General features: G+C 39.5%; 1 protein-coding gene across 1 annotated transcript in view; it reads right to left on the bottom strand.

Moving 5' to 3' along the window:
• The window catches only part of ttbk1a (tau tubulin kinase 1a), an 83,465-nt gene that overhangs the window by 27,290 nt on the left and 41,809 nt on the right, over positions 1-14,366 (bottom strand). The window contains exon 14 of the mRNA XM_038278027.1: positions 13,926-14,107. Coding sequence (XP_038133955.1) covers positions 13,926-14,107 — 182 coding nt within the window. The remainder of the gene's footprint in view (positions 1-13,925; positions 14,108-14,366) is intronic.

Genomic DNA, 14,366 nt, shown 5'->3' with positions numbered 1-14,366 from the left:
TTTCATTTTATTGTTTCCATTGTTTATCATTAGCGACCAAGAGTAGCTCCTCTCTTCTTTTTGTATACAAAATGAAAAAATAAATCTGTCTATGTCTAAAGTTTGTAGTCTACACCTCAAAAAATTGAAATCTTCATAAGTCGTTTTTTCTTGCAATAAGTGCATTTTCTTCTTGAATTGAGGAGGTAATTGAGACACTTTGCCAATGGAACAAGACAATTTACATTTAAAATAAGAAAACACAGTTGCATTGTCTTATTTCAAGTGCATATTATCTAATTATCTTATTTTAAGACTAAAAATACTAATTCCATTGGCAAATTATCCCATTTACTTACTCAAATTAATGGTAAATACACTTAATTTAAGGCATATTTTCTCATTTTTAGATGGTTTTTGCAGTGTAAAGACCTGTGACCCCTGGCATACAGTGCAAAAACAATCTGAAATTAAGTAAAAATGTCTTAAATCAAGTGTATTTACCCTTAATTTGAGCAGGTAAATAAGATAGTTTGCCAATGGGATGAGTATTTTTACACTTAAAATAAGGCCCCGTCCACACGAAGTCAAAACGAACACGAAACGCTAATATTTTCCAGAACGTTTGCCGTAAAGACGGAGACGTAAAATAAATGTGATCGACCACACGGATGCATGAAAACGCTGCAAAATTTATGCCAGGCCTGTAAGTGGCGCTGTGGTGCCAAAGCAAAAATAGGCGACGAAATGTTGGGCATGCGCACTAATATTTATACATGGTTGCCCTGCGGGTCCATTTTCATGGTTCAGTCAAATTCAGGTGCTGAACTATGTCGTCGATATTGCTCTGTTCTTCCTGGAGATATTCCAGAAGAAGAAGATTCTGTTGTAAGCCCGACAGCAGGGTGAGTAGCATGAGCAGCAACCATTCAACACAGTATGGCGCCATTGTTGTTGTGATACTGTGTCGCGCATGTGTGTTTAGAGGCGACGCTATGACGCATGCGTGTAAGAAAAAAAATGCATTTAGAGCTTAAAGATGGAAACGCGAAAACGGCGTTTCAAAATCTTCCCACTCTGAAGGCTGAATAAAAAAAAGATCGTTTACAGACCCCCGAAACGCCGGCTTCGTATGGATGAGAGGCTGGTTTGGTGAAAGATTTGTGCGTTTAGGTCAGGGTTTGACTTCGTGTGGACGGGGCCTAAGTTAATAAGATAATATGCACTTGAAATAAGACAATGCAATTGATTTTTCTTATTTCAAATGTAAACTGTTTTGTTCAATTGGCAAAGTGTCTCATTTATCTCCTCAAATCAGGATAAAATGCACTTATTTAAAAAAAAATGACTTATTTAGATTTACATTTTTTGCAGTGTAAGACTACAAACCGTGAAAAGCCACATGCAAGAATGCTGAAGGCGTGAACTCCTCTGTTCATGCCTTCTAAAAGCCAGGGACAGAAAGCCTACATTCATATCTTCAGGTAACACAGAGTACATGTCAGACTTAATAATATTACTTCAGCGTAGTGATGGTGAGATGAAGCCTCATGAGGCATTGAACCGTTTGGCCAAATTGCTTCAACGATCCCCACAGTTCACAAGGCTTCATGTAAACATGTCACCACCTACTGGTGGAAAGCAGAACTACAGTTTGTAATAAAATCTGTGATTTTTTTTATTTTTTGCAACTGTTCTTTCTTTCCCCTTTTAGGCTCCTTCGAAACTATTAATGGTTGATGTGTATAATAAAATCTTTTGTAATTTTTTTTAATTGTAAAATTTCTTAGAACAATCATTTAGTGAAATAAAGTCAAGCAGAAAGTGAATTATATTCAAAGTCATTTATATTCAAAAATGATAGTTTTTCCGCGTTTTTTTGGTTTTAATCAGGTTGGAAGTAGTGTTCAACCAATCTTTTGGTTAAACCGACCTAATTTACCCAATCTATATTTTTACTCGGGAAAAACAATGCAAATTAGTCTCATCAGCCAAAATAATTAAGTTTAATCGCAACTTTCAAAAGTGAGATACAGGTCTTGAACCATCAACCTCTGGAGTGTGAGACTGTCTCTTACAGATGACCCCACCTATATAGTTAACTGTTTTAGGGAGGAAAATACTACTTAAAAGTACGGAGCCCCTCTGATGACATGGACAATAAAAATGTTTAATTGTGGCCACGAAGTAGTATTTCGCGGCCAGGCAATAAGTATAACGTGCGCACGAAATACTACTTCGTGGCCACGCAATAAGTTTAACGTGCGCACGAAATACTTATTAATAATATCAATAAATCCGCCCCTGTTTTCAGGCTTATGTTAACTGTAATGACTTATCTTGGACAGGCTGCTATGTAAACGGGCCTTTAGTCCTTCGTTTAGCTATGCTGCGGTTGTTTACACTACGCCTTTTCCACCTAAAATGGCGTCTTAGCAACAAATGTCACGTGACTGGCGGAGACCGACTGGGTAAGCAAATCGAGCGCGCCTTAGACCTTAGAGAAGGCGCACTCGATTTGCTTACCCAGTTGTCCAGGAATGATATTAATATTATTAATAAGTATTTCGTGCGCACGTTAAACGTATTGCGTGGCCACGAAATAGTATTTCGTGCGCACGTTAAACTTATTGCGTGGCCACGAAGTAGTATTTCGTGCGCACGTTATACTTATTGCGTGGCCACAAAATACTACTTCGTGGCCACAATTAAAAAAATTTTTTTGACCATGTCATCAGAGGGGCTCCGTATAAAAGTGACGTGTTAACACTGACTTTTTCCGGTGGTTTCCTTAGATTTTGATCATTACATTGTTTATTCTAACCAAATTAGTTTTAACCAACTAGATTGGTTGGAAAAACAACCAATCTATTCTTAGAATCTATCCAAACTCTATCCAGCTGACAGCAGCTCTCCTCCAAACTCCCACATCTAAACCACAAACACTGAAGCTGTTTAGATGCCTTTCAGAATTCTTTCGCTCCCCGAACCACTTCGTGAAGCGGTCACGTGGTTTCACGGTAGCGAGGCCTCTGACGTCATCAATTTTGGCCCCTCCCCTAAATGAATCACGCCTCGACACACGCTTCGGCGAAACGCCCACTCTATTGCTTGACACAAGCATGGAGGCCTCGGCTCATCTCATAACATCACTACTTCAGCGATAGTTTCAAGGTGTTGCTTTATTCTGTGTCTCGTACCATGTCTTTCGGTTGTGCTGTTCTTTTTACATCTCGTTACAGGTGATGAAGCGAACTGAAAATGTTTTGTCATTGTCTCTTTTCTATCTCATATTTCTTTCATCTTTTCGCCTTTTTTTCCTTTTCTTCTTCTGTTTTGCTGCTCTATTTACATTGCAGTGTTCATATAAACTGTAAAACTCCCTGCATAATTATAATAAAGCAATTTATATGCATGAAACAAGTGGAGCACTATGGCGATAGCCGTACTGCTCCACTTGTGAAAGTAAAATCTGTTGGGCTCTTTTTGGCATCAAGACAATTATTCTTATAGCATCACATTTCTGGAACTCTTTGCCTCTGGAGCTTAAGTCACAGACTGATATTCGACTTTTCTCAACAAGATTGAAAAAATGGCTCAAAGACAATCAAGAGTGTGACCACTAAACTGGCTTGTACTGTACATTTTTTTTGTTTTTTTTGTTTTAACTTCTCTTGTTTTTTTTGTGTGTCGTTACTAGCCTCCCTCCCCCTTAATGCTAACACCTTTTAAAAGCCTAACCAGGGACGAAGGCTGCAAATTAGCCCATGGCTACAAGCCTTATGTACTTGGACATCGGCCACCTGTTTGGTTGCAATGTTTAATTGTACTGTCCCTGTCAAATAAACGAATAAATAAATAAATAAAAAATTGCCAGACAGTAAACTGTAAAAAAAATAAATAAAAATAAAGCCAGGGACAGAACCCTGCAGTGAAAGAACTATATTTTTGATTTTTTTTTTTTTTCAATAGAAAAGAAGATATCACAAGCATCCATTATTCCTGTTTTCTGCAAATATCATCCTGATGATTGTAACATGACATTAATTTGCATAATAACTTGTATTACGGTCTTATTATTTTACATTGTAAACCATCCATAAAGGGCTGTTTAGAAGACTACTGACTGGCTTTTTTATTATTTGTCCCTTTACACTGACGACTAGATTTAAATAACTGGATGTTTGTTTTGAGTACTTACCCCTTGCTCACACTGGCTCCGGTGCGGTTACCGAGCCGACGGAGACCGCAACTCCCGCACACCCCCTCTCACACCGCCCTTTTGACTACGGTGCGGTGCGGCTCTGCGGCTCCGGCAACAGGTCCGGAGATTTAACAGAAGTTCACTTGAGTTCACGTAACTTCACGCGATAACACGGCCCAAATAAGGATATTTGCGAGAGCTTGTTGCGGAGGGCTCCGGCACGCCGCAAGGATAGCTTTCTTGCGGAATTTTCTGCAGCGCCGGAGTGTCTCGGTAACCGCAGCCGGACAGCTCAGCAGCCGGTGAGAGAGGTTTACGTCTTTTTAATGACTTGGAATCACTGCGGCGCCGCACCCACCGCACCGCAACGGTAAGACCGGAGTCGGTGTGAGCCTGGGGTTATCCACATTTAGAGGATGTTTGGCTCAACCTGCTGCTGTGAAGCAGGATTCTCCACCATGAACAGAATCAACAATAAATCTGGATCCAGGCTCAAAATGAGCTCCTTGATTTGTGCTTGAGAACGGCTTAGTCTCCATTCAAACCCAGGTTTAAAGCCTTGCAGGGCAGCCTAAAGCCCACTGCCGACATTAAGACAGAAAAAAGAAAGGGGAAAAAAACTCAGTTCAGGTGTTTTATAAAATATGTGAATCAGGAAATTGTTTATATACCAAACTGAATGATTGGTGTTCTCTACTTAAAAAAAAAAAAAACACTTAAGATTTTAAAATGGAAAAATGTTCTATTTCTTTTTTTTGTTTTGTTTAGTTTTTTTTTCATTAAAAAGTCAAAGTACAACATGGATACATAAACACCTAATTTTATTTCAATGTTAAATTCTGTTTAACGTAACGGATTATAATTAAAAATTTCTTCAGACCTTTACTGGTTGATGATTTTCTTTATTCAGAACCCGCTGATTTTGAATCGGTTACTCCTGTAAAGAAGATCCATGTCAGGGGTTGACGTTAGGGATTTTTACCACTTGCCCAAAGGGCAAGTGACTTTCACATTTAATTTGCCCAGAAACAATCTTTACTTGCCCAGTATAGTTTGATAAATATAGTTCCTAATATTCATTTTTGTATATATATCAATGAAACATGTTTGTTTTTTATAATTCAGTATTTTTAAGTTTCCAGGTTCCTGGTGTGTATCTGCATGCGTCAGATAATGAACTCAAGCCTACATTACCGTGTTAACATGCTTTTCAATCCTTCCTGCTCATTCTTTTCAAACTAAACTTTGCTTTAAACTGTTGTGTGCTTGGAAAAATATAAATTGTAATTTTAAAAATCTAAAAAAAACTTGACAGGTTAAAAACTTTCACTACTACTACTCACCAATTTAAGATTGGTGAGACAAAATTGAATGAACATTTTTTAATGTATGGCCACTGTACAGAAGACTGCCATATGATAGAAATATTTACACTGTGCGCATACAATTATTATTATTATTTTCCTAATCCCTGACTGATCATTTTTTAATCTAGCGTGTATTAAAGTATAGATTAAATTCATCATCCAGCTGCTGCTCTGCAGAATTCTCTCCCCAAGAGCTGAATCACGCCATCTAGCGGAAAATCATGCAGCTTTTTCAAATCACGCCAGAATGTGCTGATGAATTGAGAAAGCTTCCTGGAGATGTGGCCAAACGTCTTCAAATCTTGGAAACCAAGTCCAGTGGATATTTTTTAAATTTTTACGCGAGAATGTGTACAAAAAAACAAAGATGGCGCCGGCAACGCTTGTGGGTAGTTTTCAGCGAATGTCAGTGATTTTAAAGTAATTTTGAGTTATAAATATATTTTTTTTTTTTTTGCGATCATTGCCCGCCAGGCAAGTGCAATGCATGTGATTTAACTGACTGTTAATTAATATAAACTCTCCCTATCTATTTCTGACTAAACAATTTTGCAAAAAGAAGCAGGAAAGAACTTCAGCCTCAAGACATATAAAGCAGATAAACAGACCTCAGAGGCTTGGTGGCTCTAAGGATTTAGCACAGGGTATTTGATAAAACTAACAAAACTACACTCCATACAATTAATTTCTAGCAATAAATAAACATTAAAGCCTTTATTCTTACAGTTGGGCACTGTTTGCTGCAAGGATCTCTCTATCTGATATCCAGATCAGATATCAGTCTGAATATATTGGCCTGAAACTAAAATCTCCAATATCAGCAAACATCCCACTTCTGCTTAAAGTTGATGTAAAGTCACGATTCTTCCCTTTTCTGGACCGTTGAAGTTTTCTTTTTGAGTTTTCAGTTGCACTTTGATTTATGTCATTCTGTTTTCTGGGTTTCATTTCCAATTTGTGTTTTCTAGATGTTTTCTGGTTGTTTTTGAGCACTTATGTATTCCTGTTTACTCTCTGCTGCCCCCTTGTGACGGCCTCATTCTCCTAGCTCCCTTATAGTTCCTTCTGTCCACACCTGCTCCCAATCAGTTGATTACTACCTCTGCAGTTACTGTTTGCTGGATTCTCTAAATGCCTTGACGCCTCCTTTTAGTTTTTGGTTCTTGTCAATTGGTTCTGGGATTATGGCTTCTATATTTTTACTTCTTTATGAAATTTAGAAAGAAATCCTCTCTGCATCAAGGTTCTCAACATCTATCCACTAATCCTGACTTGCAATACATGAGTTAGTAACGTTGGTGAATTTATTCTAATGCCTGTTGTTGAATGCTGCTCTGCCGCTTAGAAATAAGAACTTTCCACACTGTAAATGAGAAACGATGGAAGATTTGCAGGGTCGATATCTTTATACTCAAAGCTACAATATTGGTATCATCTCAGAAATGAAAAAGCTGCATTTGGGCATCCCTCTTTTATGTTGGTGTTAAAGATGCACAATAATTCAACATCAATATATATCGCAGCATCACTTTATCCATTATCAGTGTTGACATTTTCCAAATTTCAGCATGTATTACAGTTTATGATAACATTTGTAAATGACCGACTTTTGTGGTTTTATGTAGTTTGACATGTTTTGTTCCTTAAAGTATTTCTTAAATGTTTTATTGGATGAGTTTTATAAATGTGGTAAAAGTTTGTACATGTATCTGTTCTGTGGTCAGACTGTTATTTTCCTTATATTGAAACTATATTATATCGGGGCGTACAGGTGGAGCAGTGGTTAGCGCGCACAGCCAAAGTACGGAGGCCTTAGTCCTCGACGAGGTTGACCCGGGTTCGAATCTGACCTGTGGTCACATGCCGCATGTCTCTCACTCTCTGTCATACCCCTTGTCCTGTCAGCCTACTGTTGGAGTTATTATGATTTCTGTTGTTTTTATCCTTTTATTCATTTATATGTTTTATATTGCTCTCAATCATTTGTTTTTCTATATGTTACTCTCATCATTGGAAATAGTGTATGAAGGTCATTAGACGGTCAAATGTTTTACAAGACTGCTTTCCTGTTTTTCATTTGAGCAGCACAGAAGTGAAAGTTCATGACCCCCGACACCTTTTGTAAAGCGTATACTGAAACCAGACAATTTCCCTATCTTAAAAGTTAATGCTATGTCTAAGAGATTGCGCAATCCAAACTAACGCCTGCTGTTGTATTGTGTTGACTGCTCAATAAAAAGCCCGGCAAGTGTCGAGCCAAGCGAAGATGCAGAGATTGATACTGCTCTCCTCTTTGCAAAGCATTACAGGAAAAATCTTACACTGTCTTTGTTTCATTTTTTATAGGTTAAAGTTGGGGGAACTTAACAACCCTAACACCTACTGTCGAAGAACGAGCCACTAGTGCCGCAAAAAAATTTGTAGTTATGGTTTTTGGTAGGGGTGCACCGATAAATTGGCCGACCGATCGATCGGCCCCGGTTTCCTTCATTTGGGGTGATTGGCGATCGGCTGATATATACATAGGAAACCGATCTTAACCACCGATCTATTTACCTCCGCGAGTGTCTTAAAATCAGTCTCTATTCCATATTTTTTCTGCTCTTAGAGACGGCTGACTGAAAGACCCGCCCACCGGGTCGAGTGAACTGTAACAACATCCAGTGTCGTAGTTCACAGGTCACCAGGTGCTGCTATGTCGTTGGTTTGGAATTATTATACTGTTAAAGAAGGAGACGAAAAGCTCGCAATTTGCAATTCTTGTAAGGCCGAAATTAGTCTGGGTGGAACCACTTCCAAAAGCTTTAATACTACAAACCTTGTTCGGCATTTAAGAAACCACCACGCCGCAGAATATGCAGCATTTGAAAAGAACAATCAAGCTAGGGCTAAAGCGAAAGCCACCGGAAGAAAACGGTCCATTGGTGGCCCGCTGTTAGCTCTTATGAGCAATGGAAAAAAACAAAGCTACTATACAAGCATTGAAAGTGAACGCCTGTTTAGCTTGGCTGGACATGTAGTAGATGAGAAAAGAAGTCGCCTGAGTGGTGAAAAAGCAGAAATGCTTTTATTCATTAAGAAAAACCTGCCACTAATGCTCAAGTGACTCCAATAAGACTGTGAGATCAAAGCTTACCCCTGATAATGTTGTTAAAAGATTTTGTATTGTAAGATTTTGCAAGTTACTGTTTAGATGGCTTATACATTTAAATGGGCACAAAGCTGCTGCATCGGGGGATTTTCTTTTAATTTGCTAGTATGTTCTCAAAGGACCTTAAACCTTGTGATTTTGTAAAAGCAAAATACTACTGTGCACTTTATTTTTGGTAAAAACCTTAAAACAGTTCTCTAATCTGATCTTTTGTTGAAGTTTTTTTTTTTTTTGAAATGTAAAAAAATCAAAAGACCAATGTTGTAGTCTTAAGTTTGTTTTATTTAATTAATATTTATTATTTAATTAATTTCTATGTCAAGGCTCTACCTCAGTTAAAACAAGTTTATAATGGTTCAAGGCTAATGTTCAAGGGCATGATTTTCAAGAAAAGATTGTAACATTGAAAGTGAATTGCGATCTTGTAACACAGTGTTGATTATAGCAAAAAAATAATAAAATCGGTATCAACCAAAATCGGAATCGGCAGGTCAGACTTTTTAAAGATCGGTGATCGGAAATCGGCCAGAAAACTGCAATTGGTGCAACCCTAGTTTTTGGGATTCTTTCTTAACTTCCTGTAAAACCATCCAACCAAACCAGCATCTATGTCTTTATCTGATGACATTGGAAGCAGCTCAGGCAGCCTGATTGATCTGGGATTCTGATCAGTTTCTTTGTTTTTTATCAATCATTTCTGCTTAAAAATTGTGTCCAATAAAACCACCAAACCTTTTACTCGTATTTAAGCTTTATTTGAAAAAAAAAACAAAAGAACTGCATAATAATCAGACAAACACTGTCACCACAGAAAAACAGCATTACAGGATAATTCTGGAAACATTAGCTATTATTTCACATTCACCCTTACAACCTGTCAGGCATAATGAGGCGATTAAAGCCTCCTGCAGGACGGGCTGTTCAAAGACGACCGCGGTTACATTTAACACATCATTCAGTCGCCCACACACTGACTTCCTCCCACACTGATCACCAACACTCAGACGGATGGAGCTTTGAATAAAATTGTCAGAGAGCAGCAGGTATTTTTCACCTCTTTCCCCATTCCTACAGGCAGATAAACCAACCTCATGTATGATGCGTGTCTGTTTGTGAAAGGTTTCCAAAATCAACATCCACATGGCTGCAACCTTTGTCACACAGGTGTTCTCCTTCTCTTAGGCTCTGCTTTTTTATTGCATTACTGTTCTACATTATAAGAGACATGCTTAACCTTTAGGAATAATCTGTTGCTGCAAGCTTGGTAGGGTTGTGTTCATGGAGAGAAAAAAAAAAAAAAACGCTGCAAGAATACTCCACAGAAAAAAAACAAAGCCATCCAAACTTTGCTCAGTTATCGCAGAAAGCCCAGTTAACTTGATCAACTCATGTTTGCTGACTGGAAGTATGAACCATTTGAGGCGACGCAGCCAGATTCCTACATTGAATCTTAGACAGAATCTGTGGAGGGAGCTACAGATTAAGGTGATGGCAGAGAGCTCATACCAAGCACACGTGAAAACAGCAGCGGAAACATGCAAAAAGCCGCTCACCATCTACCAGGAATGGTTTTGATTTTGAACTGAGAATAAAAAGCAAGAAGATTATGAATCCTACCCGGTTTTAGGTTTCTTTTTTGATTTTGTGTTCTCGCTCAACAAAGACACATCTACAGGTGAGATATAAAGTAGTGAACTGCCCAGATTCTGTTAATATGTCACTATTTACTAAAATAAAACCTGGTTATGAAAGATCTGCATTATAATCTTAACATAATAGTGGACATTATAGAAGAAAACAATTAAATGAAGCGCTATGATCTAGGTCATGTTTTCCATAGCCTTGGTTGTTTTCAGTCCCTCTTATCCTTTAGTTTTTTTCTAGTCATTCCTTTTTTAGTCATTAGTCTGTTCTCTCCTCAAGTTTCTTTTTAGTTCCTTCTAGTTACCTTTAGATCCTGTTGGTTCCACTGGTTATTCTTTGCTGCCCCCAGTACCCTTTGCTTTCCCCTTAGCTCCTTATAGTTACTTCTGTCTACCAAGCTGGGGTCCTCTACCAGAGGCCTGGGAGCTTGAGGGTTCTGCCAGTATCTTTGCTGTTTCTAGAGCTGCACTCTTCTGGACGGAGATGTCTGATGTATTTCCAGGGATCTGCTGTAACCACTCCTCCAGTTTGGGGGCCACTGCCCCGAGGGCCCCAATGACCACAGGTTCCACTGATGCCTTGACCTTCCAGGTTTTCTCCAGCTCTTCTCTGAGCCCCTGGTATTTCTCTAGTTCCTCATGTTCCTTTTTCCTGATGTTGCAGTCACTTGGTATCGCTATGGCAACCACAACGGCTTTCCTCTGCTTTTTGTCCACCACCACAACGTCCCGTTGGTTTGTCGTTACCATTCGGTCGGTCTGTATCTGGAAGTCCCACAGGATCTTGGCTTCATCATTCTCTACCATCTTTGGATGCGTTTCCCACTTTAACCTTGGGGTTTCCAGCTCATACTCTGCACTGATGTTCCTGTATTCTATTCCAGCCACTTGGTTATGGCGCTCCATGTTAGCTTTCCCTGCTAGCATCTTGCACCCTGCAGTTATGTGCTGGATTGTCTCAGGGGCCTCTTTGACCCCAGTCTGCACCGGGGTCTTGTCTGGTGTGGTAGATCTGGGCCTCTATTGCTCTAGTGCTCAGGGCCTGCTCCTGTGCAGCCTTGATGAGGGCCTCTGTGCTGTCCTTCTGTCCGGCTTTGTATAGGCATTGGTAGGATTTCCTGTTATCTGTCACTTTGATTATGTTGCTGTGGTACATCCTGTGTAGGGGCTTATCCTTCCATGTAGATTTTAAATAAAATTTTGCCTCTTCAGCTCTGCATTTGGGTCCACAACTAACATCCACTAAACTGGACACTAAGGTTCTTTGGGAGTTATTGCTGGATGTAGCTTTCTAATTGGTTGCGACTCTTTTTGTCAGGATTCCTGTCTGTGTTTGTGTTTTTTCTGTGTTTGTCACCCTTCCTCCACCAGGAGGCGCCTGGTTCTGGTCCGCATCCCTACACACCTGCTGATGGTTTCCTCATTAACGGAGCGTTCTTAAGCTCCTGACTGCCACTACCTCCACGCCAGAGTGTTTGCCAGTTTTGTGTACTCTAGCCAAGCTGAGTTTTGCTGAGTCAAACTGACTTCTTGTCAACCTGAGTTTTAATCTTCTCAGCATGCAGTCATCCTGCAAACTGGATTTTTCGGACCTTCTCTCCCTGGAAGGAATATCTGAGCTTCAAACTGAAGGTTTGAACCCACTTTCCCTCAAGAGATCATTTGAGCTTCACACTGAGAAAGGGATTAATCTCCACTATGACCCGTTCAAGTACCGCAGGAAATCTGGGTGGCACTTAGCTTCTCCGTGTGCCAACAAACAACCGCATTCTGGGTAACCGCCTTCCACCGAATCAGACAAACACGGGAACTACCGCACACAGACTGGAATCAAAGAGTCAGCTACTTCTCTGGAGTTTTCTATCAAAATTCTCCTCTTCAAGTTCGAGGATCAAATTTCCTACTGAGCCTGAAATAGCAGTGTCTTTCCCTCACCTTTCAGTTCCAGTTGAGCAGTGTTCAGAGCAACACTGGATTCTTCACAAACTCCTAAATAAACCTGTTAAACCTTTCCCTTGGTCTCTCTGCATGTGGGTCCAAGCTCTTGATAAAATCATGACACTTTTGAAATAGAGATCCAGAAAAGTGACTGCTAATCTTTTGATTTTGTAAACCCATCCTTAACATTGGTATTCCCACAACCTATATATAAAGATGTAAAAACAGCTTTTAGGATCATTTCCCTGTCTTTGACTAATCATTAATTATACATATTAGAAGCAGGGGCAGAGAAAACTGTTTGTTCAAAAAGACAAATTGATCACGAGTTTATATTTGAAACCAACTACCAATTTTCTACTTTTTAGTGAATAGCGCAATTAGCACAGCTAGCATTAAAAAGGCAGTCTCTGTTTGGAAAACCCTTAGCTTAGCTGAGATGAAACATTTCTACTTCACTCCAGAGAGAAGCTGAAACTTTTTGTAATATAGTATGCCTTCCTGTTAGCTGTTGACAATCTTGGTTTCTCTCTATATGAGCTAAAACTAATTGAACTTGGAAAACAAAGTCCAGTGGTTTGTTTTTTTGTTTTTTTTGGGATGCTAAAACTAATCATTCCTCTGTTACCTTAAAGCAACTTATTGTTACTGATATAAGCTAAGTATATAGCCTTTCAAAACAACAGAATTCACATTGAAAAGATTGTATTTTCAGTAAAAAAAATACACCCTACCACTACCTGTTCTCTACTTTGGACATTTCTTTTGAATAGGCTGTCCATAAACTCCATTTAATCCAAAGAAAGTATAATTGTGCTAGCTTGTTAGCACAGTCTGGTGGCTCCACATGCATGTAAGGTGTGTTCAGCTGCTGAGGAAAAGCTGCAAACCGACTCCAGCAGAAGTACGGCAGCCTCTCCTGGTTATGGTATATCTAAAGGGCAAACCCAGCTTGAGTAGAAAGGTTTTGCTTTGTATCGCTAAAATAAAGCCATAAACCATATCAGGTAGCCTCAGTTACAACTGTTTTATTCAGTAACTACATCTAATGTGTCCCTGCATTTCTGCAGAAAACATTATAATCGACATTCAGAAGAGGATCGGAGAAAGATCCTTCATTTTATTTAGTTCATATTTAATTTCCTGTATTTTTCATTTAAATTTCAATCATTTTATATGCATGAAAAAACACAATAGTGATGTTTTTAAAATGGAAGAATCAAAATTCAATCTGATGTATTTGGATCAAAGGTAAAAAAAGAGCAAATATTGATCATTTAAATGGACCCATAACAACAGAAGAGACAGAAAGGAGAAAGGTTGATTCCAGTCTGATTGTTAAAATGTTTCCTCCTTTTAGTATCTTATATCTGTATAATGCTGTATTATATTCCTGTTAATGTTTTTATCTTAAACTGCATGATCTTAAATGTGGGAATTAGCAAAACTTCCTTTCATGCTGGGTTCGTCCTGGAAGCTGCATGTCGGCAGGTGGAAAGATGAGTGGCGGCGGCTGCAGCGCCTCACTACAACTGCTTCAGCAGTGAAGTGCATGGCAGCCCATCCCTCTGCTCATCTGTCCACCCCCAGCCGTTCCTCCAGAGAGCTGAGCTCTCCACTAAACGGACGCCTGGGTCTCTTACCGGTCTCTGAGGTCCGGTCGGCTCTGACTCTCTCCTGCGTGGGCGTCCCGACGGCAGTGAGTGACAGGGCGACTGTGCGGGGCTCCCGCCGCTTCTCCTCGATGCCTCTTCTTCCGTTAGCGTTAGCATCCCGCGGCTGCTGTCGCGGGTGTGAGTTTTGGGCCGAACCACCAGCTCCCCTCCTGTAAGAACACAGAATGTTGAGACTGCAAGAAGAGACGATCTGGAGGAAGTTCTTCCCCTACGGGGTTCCGTCCACTCTTTAAATCACATCAGAGCCCCTAGGATGATGCTACCACCACTGTGTCTCTATATGCTCTACAAACATTTAAAGAAAATAACTTTGCTTCTTCTCTACAATTCAAGGTGTTAAAAAAACAGAATTAAAAATATACAAAAAAACTTGCTTTCTATCGCAGTTTCTAAAAAAAAAGAATTTGC

This window comes from Cyprinodon tularosa, unplaced genomic scaffold, assembly GCF_016077235.1.
Source record: "Cyprinodon tularosa strain WSP-4 unplaced genomic scaffold, ASM1607723v1 ctg137, whole genome shotgun sequence".
In the NCBI taxonomy this organism is placed as follows: domain Eukaryota; kingdom Metazoa; phylum Chordata; class Actinopteri; order Cyprinodontiformes; family Cyprinodontidae; genus Cyprinodon; species Cyprinodon tularosa.
This window is presented reverse-complemented; position numbering and strand designations above follow the sequence as displayed.